This window comes from Chrysemys picta, chromosome 4 (assembly GCF_011386835.1).
Source record: "Chrysemys picta bellii isolate R12L10 chromosome 4, ASM1138683v2, whole genome shotgun sequence".
Taxonomy (NCBI): domain Eukaryota; kingdom Metazoa; phylum Chordata; order Testudines; family Emydidae; genus Chrysemys; species Chrysemys picta.
This window is the reverse complement of record NC_088794.1, coordinates 88,608,946-88,623,027: the sequence shown is the minus strand read 5'-3', so window position 1 is coordinate 88,623,027 and position 14,082 is coordinate 88,608,946. Positions and strand designations below refer to the sequence as shown.

Sequence of the window (14,082 nt, the reverse complement as noted above, 5' to 3'; positions counted from 1 at the left end):
ATAGGCCCTTTGTATAGTGCTGTGGGTAGGAGGAGGAAGAGAGTCACATACTCTCCCACAGCACAAATACTTGCTAAGCCTACAGTAGAAGCAGGTCTTTATAAAAGCTCAGAAGTGTGTACAACAAGACTAGCCCTGAGCAATTTAGGGAGACTGGTTTTTTATCGTACAAGGTCACGTGACTGAGCCAACTCTCTCTTCCTAAGTTATTAGTGGTTAGTCAGTTCTTCCACAAAATTTCCAAAGCCGACTTAATCCTAGTCCTCCACTAGCATAGTGATAGGTATGGCATAAGAATCTGAGTAGACTAGGAGTTCGACCTTGCACTGAAGGAACCCTGTCATTCAGCGAAGGACACAGACAATGATCTTGTCAAGCTCCCTTCTGAGCTGTAAACTTCTCAGAGGTTGCCTTACTCTGGATTGTATTCACTGGTCTATAGGGATTTTAGACCCATGCAATATGTTGCAGATGAACAAAGATGGATCCTAAATGTCAGAAGTTCATGCCTATAAGAGCTAAAGCAACCCTAGCTGCAGACTATGCTTTTCCTAGGGATTCCCTTATCAAAAAGCCAATAAGCTGTCGAGCATTAGTCTGGCTAGGCTGAGTAGAAGGTACCTCTTGGCCTACCAAAGGCATTGACATTTGTTTTTGTTTTTCCTTTTCATTATGAAGTTTTCCCAAATATACCACGCAAGCCAACAAGAGCGTCATTGCTTAGTTCATGAACTCATCCCTACGGCTGGCTAGCTCTTGAGTGAACTCTGCAAGTAGAAGAGGGTTTGTCTTTGCTTCCAGCCCTACATTTCTAGGATTCTGACATTTCCAAATGTTACATATGTTTGTTTCAACCAAAATAACTTGCCAAAATTGACACTAATTTGTGAAATGTTTCAACCAACCAATCAGAATCTGTAATTTGTTTGGCAAAAAAAGTTTCAGCTGAAAAAAAAAAAAAAAAAAAAAAAAAAAAAAACGTCACCCAGCTCTATTCAGAACAGTCAACAGGGCCGAACCCCAGCTGCTCCTCAGGTTCCACTGGATCTGAGCTCAGTGCTCTAGCCTTCTCAGGAGCAGGTGTTCTGAGTACAACGGGGTGAAGTTTTCCAGCTGAAACTTATTTCACATGCATGGACAGAGATTCAGGTCAACTGAAACATTTCACAAATTGGTGTCTATTTCAGCAAGTTATTTTGGTCAAAACAAGCACCCATACTGTTTGGAAATGTCAGAATCTTGGAATCATAGAAACGTAGGGCTGGACGGGTAATAGATGCAACCGGAGAGACACCCACCTGAGATTAGCCAGTAGCCTGGCGATTAGGGCACTCACCTTGGATGAGGGAGATCGGGGTTCCAGAATCCATGCGCCAGAGCAGAGATTCAAACCAGGGCCTCCCATATCCCAGGTGAGTGCCCTAACCACTGGGCTATTAGGTACACTGGGGAACCATAGCTGGTGGGTTTATGACTAGGGCCTCATTTCCTTTATTAATTATTATTATTATTAAATAAAAGTCCCTGAAACTAAGCATTTCATTTGACCCAAAAATAATCTTTTCCACCTTCGATTCATCCAACATTCCTATTTCAGTTCCACCTGAACTGGAGTTTCTTTGATTTTTCAGAACTGGCAGGAAACTGGAAAAAAAAAAAAATCAGTTATTGGCACAACTCTAGTTCCAAGTACTCCAATATCTCCCCCACAGAGCTCTCCTGGGAGTTTTGCTAATTAGGTCTAACTGCAATCCCAATGCGGATGACTGATCCAAGCAGGGCCTATTTTTCGGAGGATCCCTAGGATCCAGGGAAGACTGTCACACTGGGGTCTGTCAGGATCCTTTCATTGTGAAACCTCCTTTAAGCCACAATAAGTTTTATGACCAGAAGGGACCATTATATTCATCCAGTCTAACCTCCTGATTAGCCAAGGGCAGGCTGCTAGAACTGGAAAAGATGCCTTAACCTGTAGAAGCATTTCTGACTGTTCTAGACAGGGCCCCTTTATAAGAGAACAGGCCCTTTCAGATTGGGATTTGGAACCAAGGGCACATAGGGATTTCTCTTGCACTGCTATGAAAACACATTTGTTCTATATGGAGCTGCCATTCATATCAAGACCTAAAGTAACTGAACCAAAACACAGTGAAACTTCTTTTAAAAAAACAAAAAAACAAAAAAACCCCACAGTGAAACATCTCCCCTCCCCTCCCCTCCCCACCCCCAAGACTCACTCATGAGTCTTACAACTTAGCTAGCGATGCTATAGAACTGTGTACAAGACTTTGCTTAATGACATGGAAAAAAGGGAGAAGTTGGTTGCATGACTGCATAAATAGACAGGAACAAAGGTATGGTTAGAGAGGTTGGGGTATTTATATTGGGTCTATGGCATGCTGGGCTGGAGGGAATTGGATTTTTCCCTAAACTGCCAGCTACAGCTCAAAATGGTTCTGTGGCCACATGACTAGGTACAGCATATTCTTGCAATGGTGCTCTGCCAAGCACCAATGACAAGGAGAAGCGAGACGTGATTCTAACAGACAGGGTTAGCCTTCAATTTATAGCCTACTCCTCTACGGTAACTCCTTGCTTAACGTTGTAGTTATGTTCCTGAAAAATGCGAAACCATGTTAAATGAATCCAATTTCCACATAAAAATTAATGTAAATGGGGGGGGGGGGGGGGGTTAGGTTCCAGGGAAATTTTTTTCCACCAGAACTAACACACAGTGTACGTTTTAAATAAAAAATTTAATACTGTACACAGCGATGATGATTGTGAAGCTTGGTTGAGATGGTGAATGGGATATTTCCCAGGAAATGCCTTACTGCTAAATGATGAACTAGCTTTTGGCTGAGCACTCAAGGGTTAACCCATTGTTGTTAATGTAGCCTCACACTCTACAAGGCAGCACGAATGGAGGGAGGGGAGACAGCATGGCAGACAGACACATACCCTGTGTGAGACAGAGATGCGCATTGCCCCTTTAAAGGTGCGCACTGACTCCACTCTAAGTACACTGCCTTGTTAAGTAGATCAGCAAGTTGAGACACCAGCTGCTCCCAGGAAGCTCCCTCCATCCTGAGTCCTGTCATGTTGTTCCTGCCCATGGAGATGGAGTAGGTGGGGTGCAGGAGCAGGGGGGAGGGGGAGACCCTGACATTAGCCCCTCCTCCCCCACCCCCCGCACAGCAAGCAGGAGGCTCCTGGGAGCAGCTCCAAGGTAGAGGGCAGGAGCAGCACATGGCAGTAGGGAGGGGAGGGAGGGACAGCTGAACTGCCAGCAATTGATAGCCTGCTGGGCAGCTGCCGCACAGGGAACTTAGGGGAGCGGAGAGCTGATGGTGGGATGCTGGTCCACTCTGGTTCCACCAGCTAGCTCCAACCAGCTGCTCTTCCTGCAAGCCGTGGACAAAGCAGGTGGCTGCCAAACGACGTTATAAGGAAGCATTGCACAACCTTAAACAAACATGTTCCCTAATTGATCAGCAAGGTAACAATGAAATAATGTTAACCGGGACGACCTTAAGTGAGGAGTTACTGTACCTACTCACTTATTCCCTCCTTTCCTCCTGCCCCCAAGTTGTTATATAAAGGGATGAAAGGGTAAGAAAGAGAGCACAAGTTTTCTTCCCATTGCTCCTTCTGCCCAGTGGAAATTAGTGGTACCAACTGCCTCACACTCTAGCCCTTTGGTGAGCAGATGAGACTAGGACAGAATTGAAAGTTTCTAAGGGTTCTATGATAATCCATGACCCAAACAGCAACTTGATTTGCCTGTACTTAAGGCTAGACCTACAAGGCACCGGAACATATATTAATAATGTATCATATTATACAGGGCTTCAGATTTGACACAATTACAGGTTTACAGAGACATGCCTTTGCCTAAAATAAGAAGCAGGTTGACCAGTATTATTCTGTGTTGTTTTATCTGAGAAAAGCCAAATATTTTCCGTGCACTACTTCTTTCCCCTGCCTCAAGCTGAGCCACATAATATCTTGCTAAGAAATGCCCTACATGTGCAATATATGATGGGGAATGTACATGGAGAGAGAAGAAATGGATTCTTGAGATTTATATTGATTTGACTAAAAATACGGCCCCCTTTCTCCAAAGCCTCATCAAATAAAGGTCAACAATCTAAAGGCTAATGTCTACCATTTTAAGTGGTTTTAGAGACTAGTTTGACAGCCTTCCATGAAAAAAATCTTCTGACTTTTTAACCTCCCTGAGGCAGGCATTTTCCTGGGAATCAAAGCATCAAAGGTTGTTAGTTTAGAAAAGAAAAAAATAAGAATGCTGCTTCAGCTATCATAGCAAGAGCTTTTTCCAAGGAAGTGGCCTCCATCCCCACTACCATGGCCGGCTCCAGGCACCAGTTTGCCAAGCAGGTGCTTGGGGCAGCCACTCTGGAGAGGGGCGGCACGTCCAGCTATTCAGCGGCAATTCGGCGGACGGTCCCTCACTCCAACTTGGAGCGAAGGACCTCCCGCCGAATTGCCACCGCATATTGCGATCGCGGCTTTTTTTTTTTTTTTTTTGCTGCTTGGGGCGGCAAAAACCCTGGAGCCGGCCCTGCCCACTACAAGCCATTTTCTCGAAGCAAGGAGAAGCTGAGATGACGATACTGAACTAGGGGTTGGGGTGTATGGTGGAGATGGGACTCAATGATTTCCCATTAACACCTACTGTTCCCCACACTCCATCCCATCAGCATTTATTATCCTGTTCAAGATTTTTCAAGCTGGTTTTACAAAACAAGGAATGCATATAACAATTTAGGAGTAGAGGTGACATTTCTAGTCTTTAGCTCAGGGAGGATGGGGTGTGGAGAAGAAGGGAGCTATAGGGGGAGGAAGGAGTGGCAGAGAAGTCTTCTGTTTAATGCTTTCCACAAAAGAATTCATGCAGCAGCAAAGGACTTGGGGTGCCATTTTCACAAGCATCCAGCCTTAATCTGCTTCCACTGAACTCAATGGAAGTTTTACCTGGCAGACATGTTTGAAAATCTCACCTTCAGTGACTTGCCACAAGTATCACATCATTGCTCATGGCTCCTAGTCCTGTGTGCTCACCACTAGACTGCACCTGTTTCTGGGTGAGCTTAATAAATAAGTGTCAATAATAAAAGAAAAAGCAAACAAATGAAGGTTAGTCTGAATCTGTTGCCCCTCCAGGGGACTCTACAAACCATGTCCTCCTCATAAAAGCAAAGTTATATCCCATGAGGGCAATGTACTGGACTTGATGCCACCTTATTCCACGTGCTTTTGGAGTAAGTGTAAGACTGTCTCTCTAGGACTTTGTTTTAAAACAGAAGCTCTATCAGGTCTCAAGAGGTTTAGCTGGGCAACCCTAATCAAACACACACTTTACTAAAGCTCAGAACTCCACTCACCTTTCCTCCCCGAGTTACCCTGGCTCGATGGCTTATCAGTTACTGAACCTTAAAGGGAGAGAAACAAAAACAAAACAAAACAAAAAAGATATCAAGACATGGTTTGTTTAGCAGCAGCATGACCAAACAGCACATAAACAGTCACAGAAATATACTTCAATAACCTAATCCCCAGGGTTTGTTTTTACCTTCCAGCAACCCAATCTAGGATTCCAAGACTCCACTGTAGGAGTCCATGGCAAACACTTAAGGCAGCACAAGGAACAGTTTTACGCATTAAGGCAGTCAAATCAGGGTCACATTAAACAAGTGATCCTTATGCCTTGTCTACACTACATTGTTTTGTCGACAAAACAGCAGAGGTGTACACACTACAATGTTCCTTCTGCCGACAAAACTCTCCTGCTTTGCCGGCAAAATAAAACCACCTCGACAAGAACTGTTCATTCTGCTGGACATTCACTGCTGCTCCAAGACACCCTCACCTCTAAAGGAATCATCTCTCCAGAGACAGAAGGGTAGAGCCAATGGTGCTTTGAATGGCTGGGATGAAGCTTGTTTTATAGTGTTTCCAGGCATTGCTGCAAGGCACTCTTTTTTTTCCCCTTTGAGTAAGAGAAGTAGTGCTAAACCTTGACATCTAGCAGCCCTCTCTTGCATGGAACTGGAACAGCAGCCATGTACACAGAAAGGGGTCAGCATGTCAGTAAACTGGAGGAGTGAAAGTAGTTCACTTGAAAGTTGTGTCCATTGTGTTATAATAATATAATAATTAATGGAGATACCCTATCTCCTAGAACTGGAAGGGACCTTGAAAGGTTGTCGAGTCCAGCCCCCTGCCTTCACTAGCAGGACTAAGTACTGATTTTGCCCCAGATCCCTAAGTGGTCCCCTCAAGGACTGAACTCACAAGCCTGGGTTTAGCAGGCCAATGCTCAAACCACTAAGCTATCCCTCCCCCCTTATGAGGCAATGGTGAAATAAGAGGCTCTAACTTTATCTTGTCCTTCTGCACCAATTGAATAGTAGCTGAGCTTTACTTCCCGCAAAGAACTTACCACGTCTACCATAGTTAAACCTGTATTGCCCCATTCTTTAAACATAACTGTACTTCAGAGGATTTATGGGTAAGTAAAAAAATAGCCCATCCCTGAATTCCAGGCTGTGGTTCCACTTCCCTACCTTAACTATCTTCTGTAAGTCTTTCACTGCATGTCTGCACTCCAATCAACCATGGAGCTGCCACAACCATGAGCGAGAGATTGGGAACACAAGCTGCCATATGGCTAGGGTGCATACAACTGATTGGGAGTAAAGGACACAGCTGCAACTGTAGTTTGGCAAATTGGTAAAGTCACTCACAAATACTGAACAAGTGGCACTAGGAACAGAACAGCTCCCCCTCCCCTTCTCTTCCACCAATATTTTAAATCATCAAACAAATAAATGCTTATTTAATCCAACGCCACAGTACCTGAACATACAGGAGTTTTATTCTGTACAGAAGAGCCACTGATGGGTTTGCCATCGGGAGTGACACACCAACAGTATCCGGTGTAGGTATGGCATTGCACCTGTTCAGGAAAGGAAAGAGCAATAACTGACACTTTGTTTCTCAAAGTATCCTCCACAATGCCTTCCTACCTTAGCTCTTGTGCATCCTTGCTTACCCAGCACCTTAAAAGCGAACCTCAGCTTGGGAGGCCCATCCCTTCAGCATTGGAGATTGTGAATTAAAAAAAAATGCTTTCAGTTTTGGCAGACACTGGTTTGGACAATGGTGGTACTTTATGTTTGGCTAAAGAAAGGTTTTTCTCCTTTATTCTAACCAGTCTCCAGATCAGGGCTTGAAGCAACTGACAGAATCTCCTCTGAAAACATAAGAATGGCCATACTGGGTCAGACCAAAGGTCCATCTAGCCCAGCATCCTGTCTTCCAACAGTGGCCAGTGCCAGGTGCCCCAGAGGGAACAAACAGAACAGGTAATCATCAAATGAGCCATCCCCAGTCGCTCATTCCCAGCTTCTGGCAAACAGAGGCTAGGGACACCATTCTTGCTTATCCTGGCTAATGGCTATTGATGGACCTAGCTTCATGAATTTATCTAGTTCTTTTTTGAACCCAGTTATGGTCTTGGCCTTCACAACATCCTCTGGCAAGGAGTTCCATAGGTTGACTGTGTTGTGTGAAGAAATACTTGGTTTTAAATCTGCTCCCTATTAATTTCATTTGGTGACCCCTAGTTCTTGTGTTATGAGAAGTAGTAAACACTTCCTTATCTACTGTCAACACCAGACATGATTTTATAGACCTCAATCATCTCCCCCCTTAGCAGTCTTTTACATTTTATCTATGGTATGTAGCATTACACCTCACTCTGTCCCTTCCTTTGGTTCATATCTATTCATGCCACCATTTTACTTACCATTCTCCATACATATAAACTGATATGATTGGCATTTGTACTATCCCTCTCAATTGCATGCTGGTTCAATAAAGGCTTCCCCAATCCCTGCCACCACAATCACCAGGCCCAACACCACACTGAATGGCAGATGTTTGAGAGTACAATAGTTTTTTCCAGTCACTGGATAAAGTGGTAACAGGCCTTGTTTTGCTATTGCTACTTCTACGGGTGAGTTTGAACACTTTCCACTTACCGCACCTTAGCATTCCAGCTTGGCAGATAGGAACAACCAAAATATGCTTGCATTTGTGTACGCCCATGGATTTTAAATACTTAAAGGCTTCAGATAAGCCATCAAAGCTACCAGGGTGGTATCCCCAGCAATGTCAGTGTAGGTCTCTGATCAGATGGCAGCACAACTCTTACCACATTAAACTAAGCCATTCCAGATTTTCATGAATTAGTCAGCAGGTGGCTGACAGTCACACTTTTTCCTCTTCATATTATAGACAGACAAAAGCCCCCACTACTCAAGTGGTTGCGTTAATGCTAAGCCATTTGCATTGCACTAAAAGGCAGCATTTGAACTCCAACCGCACACTTTCAACACTGGCTGGGTTTGCATAGCAGTACTTTCAGTACCTTAGTGGTGGGCATGTATTCACAGTACACCACTGTAAACTTAGAGAAGGCTCCTTAGACTCAGTTCTGCAATGAGATCAACCTAACTACTGCTGGACTCTGTCGGTCCATCTCTTTTTCAAGCCTTCTAAGCGAAGTTCCTATCAGTCAGGCAGGATAGTGGCACTGACGCACTATTGCACTTCCTTCATTAGGGGCCACTTCAGACCTAGGGCATTTGTAGTCCCTGTCCAATAGCTAGACCCAATTTCCTAAAGTAGCCAAGTTTGGTCAGAGACTATGAGCAGCTTTTAAAAGGCTTTGCATATTTCACATAAAATGTGATCCAAGAGCAAGTATAAACCCAGCACTGTGTGTGTCTTGGGTTATACTAACTTACAAGGCAATCATTTTGCCTCAAGCCAAATCCACATCTTGTGGCCAAAACCAACAGTAAGTACATGCGCACATGCACACACATTTCTAGTCACTGTTATTGCTGTTTGCACACTTTCACTTTTATTCCTTCCCAATACATCATGGAATGGATCGCAGATTGCATTTATGGTGCATGAAAGTAATGAACCATTCATCACTTTGTAATGATTCTTGTGAGTCACTCTAAGATTACACCAGAGTAAAATACTGACGTATAAAGGAACTGTTTGTTTTTCAACGTACTTTGTGTTTATTTTTGGTAAGTACACCTCTACCCCGATATAACATGACCCGATATAACACAGTAAAGCAGTGCTCGGGGGGGGGGGGGGGGGGGCGGGCCTGCGCACTCCAGTGGATCAAAGCAAGTTCGATATAACATGGTTTCACCTATAACGCGATAAGATTTTTTAGCTTCTTGGCTTTGCCTGAGGACAGCGTTATAATTGAGGTAGAGGTGTATGTGTTTCACAGAGACACACATGAAAACACACTAAATGGTGCTGGTGTCAAGACTACCACCGGTACAATCTTGCCCAAGGATTAGAAGAATTACTGAGATTGGGATTCTAATTCTTTGTCCAAGGGCATTACATATAGACAAGGACGTTTTCTTTTGCAATGCAATATTCTGCAGAGTTATTATTTCAGAAGTGGGCACTATACACCACAGCATTGACATGTGGTTCCTCCACTCAGAATGTACAGCAGCAAGGTGTTTTATAACATTTTTTGCTAAGTGTTTGCTTTAATGGCACATGCTACATTTTTATTCTTATATAAAAAATATAAAATTGTGCACATGCAATGTTTTCTGTGAAGTACAGTGCATCTGAACACATGCATTATCTGGGACAACTGAGCAATAGGGTGTTGCAAGTGTAATTTAGAGCACATTGTATTCCTTAAGCCAGAGAGTTTACAAAGACATTTAAGTGGCTGTGTTTGTTTTACTACAATTCATACAAAAATACTGAATATATAATAGTGTTGTATAAGCTATTTATTGGCATAAATTTGGGGTGACTGAATTATCCAAGGGTGAGTTATGCCCAAATGAGCTGATAAAACTCCTTCATGCCACACAATCATGCAGCCCCTATAGGTGTCACGTTCATTAGAGGATTTTTAAAAATAAATTATGAAACTTTCAAACTGATTCTACTTTTTCTAATCATCCACCTGTTCTGTCAGGTCGCTTAGTGGCCATGAGCCAGGCCACACACAGAAGTTAGGCCCTGATCCAAAGCCCATTGACCTCAATGGAGACCAATTGACTTGAATAGGCTTTGGCTCAGGCCCTACATGAGCTCAGGAAAAGAACAAATAGGGCCCCCATGTGTGGTCTTGTCAATTGCCCCATCCATGAAAAGGAAGCACCATCACATCAACTAGGCTCTTCCCATTGTTCCCATTATTCTTCCCAATTTGTACTTTCTTTCCTCCCCCTTTGATTTTTGGCCTCTTTCCTGTTTCCAGGGGGGTCAGGATGTCTAAGGGCTCCTCGTGCTGGCAGAAGTGCTGTCTGATGTTGTCACAGAGCAGTATGGCCAACTCCAAATATTCAAAAAAATCATAAGTCAGGCCCCCAAATATCATGAGAATTTAAAAAGTTGAAGTTCATTTTTTTGCCTTCTGTATGAGTTTGTGAGACCCTGGGGTCACATTTTCAAGCTTTTCTCCACAATGGGCTGGAAACTTTCATTAAAATAGCAAGCTGAAAGCCTCGTGTAATCACATCTCCAGGAGCCAGGGCTTGAAGTACACCACCATACGTCATGGGACTCATGATAAAAATCTCAAGGGTAGGCACCACTGCATCACATTGCTTCTCCATCATTGGACCCTGGATAGCTTCCTGCTGCTGCACTGAGACTATGTGCCATGCTCCATGGCTCTCACTAGCGGATACTGGGCTCATCTATGCCTCTTTTACCCCCTCATGCATGGGGCTCGGACAACTGCCCAGGAAATTGAGAACAGACATTTTAGAAACCTCAAGCTTACTAAACCATAACATTGGGAGATTAAGGTCCAGGACACTAGACTTGACCACAGAATGTTTAGGGGTCAGAACAATGCTGGTCCAGCACCCAAAGAGTGCAATTATGAGCCTGGAAGAATCTAACCCATCTCAGTCTCACCTTATATTTCTATGTTCAGTATTTATAGGGAAGGTAGGAAAGCAGATGGTCTAGCACGATTTCTAATGGCAGGTAATTGGAAAAGGTCAGCTTCCCCCCCACCCCCGAAATCGAACCAGGTGATGGTTAGAAATGTTTATCTAACTCCTGCATCTCAGGAATTCTGAGAGTTCTTTATGCTTTCCAAACAGTTGTATATTTTCCAATTGGTATCTGAATTTTTGATGTTTATTTAAATCTAATCCACAGCTTTGTGCAGGGTGAGGGATAGTTATGGGTGAATCACAATGGCCAGACTACACAACATGGTCAGTCAGAAAAAGCATTAACATGTTATGGTAACTTTGCCTTAATAAAACGTTTCCCAGAAAGAGACTGACCTTACACCACAGATGGGCTTCTTGTGGAACTGCAGAATCGAATTTGGGTGTTATCTTCCTATAAATGTTCAGTATCATCCACTTTTATTGGAAACATTTTAAGTTCAGCTCCTTTTTGCTCCCCTCAGCCTTGAAAATCAACAGTTATTGGGGACAGCAATGGATCCTGTTCTGTCTCATGCATTGACAAAGTTGTTAGTTAAGTTCCAGCCAGAATCTTCATTACTGGTGAAGATGTAGGAGTCAAAGATACAGCTGAACTTTCAGACTCCACCGTGAATCTGTGTGGCTGACAGCTGAACATTTTAAGTTATAAACCCCAAGCAGATATGATATGGAATGTCTGAGGGGGAAAGAGATTGAACCCAACAAGGCCTTTACAGATTTTCAGAACTATGCTATTTACTACAAATTAACTTTAAAAAAGGAAGCCTGCTCCTACCTGACTTAGTAATTAGGCAAGAGGACACAATTTCTATTCTTCAGGAGTAAGGGATATGCCATCTCCATTATGCCTTGGTTGACGAATGAAAAGCAGGAAGGATGCACCCAACAAAAATTGCTTTATCATTGTTACCCACATTAATTAAAGTGCTATAGTGGCTCCCTCTATCCTCCTCCCCACCCCTGCTTAGTACAATGTGTGAAATCAAACAGAAGCTAACACTCCAGCCACTGGCCCCATGAATAAATTCCTGCCCTTGTCAAATTCATTAGAATATGAAAACATTAAAACTGTAGTCACTGGCAGGCTCCTCTGCCTCTTAATTCCTGTCCAGAGAATGAAGCTATTGTTGGGAATCTCTTCAATACCACACTGGAGTTGCCAGAATGAGATTCTGAACCATTCTAAAAATCTTTTAACAAGCTGGCTGGATCACCCCTTCACAATGGATTTGACAAAGGAGAATCAAGGGGCTGTTTGCCACAAGATAAACTGGAAATGGGAGAGGAGTTAGTCGCATGTGCGAAGTAGATATTAGGGGGCTGAACAGTAGTTTTGGGTTAGCTTCAACCAGTCTTTTGGGGTTAGGGAAAGCAGAAGTTTCTTATAAGAAGCACTAGGGTGCCCAATATGGAGTAGGAACAGCTCAGAGCAACATTACACTAAAAAACACACAATGTTCAGACGACACAGTGACTGCTGTTCAGACAGGGCGTTTGATAACTGCTTCATATCCAATAGCAGATTAGAAACAAAAACCAAACATTTCCTGGCTCATTCAATAATAAGAGGAGCGGGAGGAGAGAGGCAAGAAAAACATTCCTTTTACATTCAGAACAACATTTCCACAAGAAAAGAAAACAATTGCAGTTTTCAGAGCACATTGCAGAGGCAGAGAATGTACAGTGAAGCTACTCAATACATGTGGTGTACACGCCCGCACACACACATGGTGCCAGTTCGTTTTATTCAGATGCTGCTAACAGATACTGTAAAACCAGCTATAAAGATGGTCTACAGTGATTCATAGATTACTAAGGCCAGAAAGGAGCATTAGATCTAGTCTAACCTCCTGTATAACGCAGGCCATATAACTCATCCAAAAATTTCTGCATCAAGACCATAACTTCTGTTTGAGCTATAGCATTCCTTTTAGAAAGGCATCCAGTCTCTATTTAAAGCCTTCAAGTGATGGAAAAATCCACCACATCCTAGGTAAGTGCTGCCAATTGTTAATTACTCACTTTAAAAATCTTGCATCTGATTTCTGGTCTGAATATTATCTAGCTTCAGTTTCCCGTCACTGGAGCTCATTATGCCTTTTTCTGCTAGTTTAGAGAGCTACCTATCATTAGAAATCCTCCCCCATGTAGGTACTTGAAGACAGATATCAAAATCACCTTTAACTTTCTCTTGGGTGAACTGAATAGATTGAACTCAAGTCTTTCACTAGGAGGCATGTGTGACACTACGCCCCATATTCTTCATAGTAATATTATATATAATTATGGCATAACTGATGTATTTTATACAAGTTAGGTCATGTAAGATATCATTGAAAAGGTTATAATTCACTCAATATGATTATCCTATTTGTATGCATATATCATTTTGGTATCTGAAGTTAGAAAATATTATCTATACATCTATTTCAAATGTGTTTATACCTGGGGAATGCCCACTAGACAGAATTCAATCAGTCAAGATGGTTGGCTGGGAAGGGCCATTAGGAAGAAGAGGTCTGATAAAATACTTCTCTCTCACTGGGGAGCTTTCCTGAGGACGCTACAAACAGCCTCCGAGTCATGGCTGCTATGGCCCTACAGAGACATGTGACCAAGTCCCCTGGTACTGGACTCCATCACAGAATACCAGTGTTTTTCCACTGAAAGGGGTAAGAAGTAAAACTGGGAGACAAAGGATTGCCGCCATATGCAAAAGCTATTTAAGGCAGGGGAGTGACATCATCATGGTTCTTCTTCACTGATTCCAAGAGTCTCCTTTGGTCAGGGAAACACCTGAGAAACAAGGACTGAACTGTGGGAGAAGGGTTGAACCCAGGCTAGAGGGATTTCTAGCCTGTGAAAGGAATACCTAGAGTTTTAATCTGCAAGCAAGTGCAGCTTGCCTTCAAGAATCTCTGCAATCTGCCTAAAAACATTTACAGTGAGAATTTGCTATACATATCCAATTTCTTTGGTATATTACGCTTAGATTGCATTTGTTTTATTTGCTAGG

General features: G+C 43.0%; 1 protein-coding gene across 11 annotated transcripts in view; it reads right to left on the bottom strand.

Moving 5' to 3' along the window:
- The window catches only part of SMOC1 (SPARC related modular calcium binding 1), a 206,074-nt gene that overhangs the window by 79,006 nt on the left and 112,986 nt on the right, over positions 1–14,082 (bottom strand). For all 11 annotated transcript variants that reach the window (XM_065592953.1, XM_065592950.1, XM_065592959.1 and 8 more), the window contains 2 exons: positions 6,883–6,982; positions 5,409–5,456 (listed from right to left, as the gene is read on the bottom strand). In XM_065592953.1, the coding sequence (XP_065449025.1) occupies positions 5,409–5,456; positions 6,883–6,982 (148 nt within the window). The remainder of the gene's footprint in view (positions 1–5,408; positions 5,457–6,882; positions 6,983–14,082) is intronic.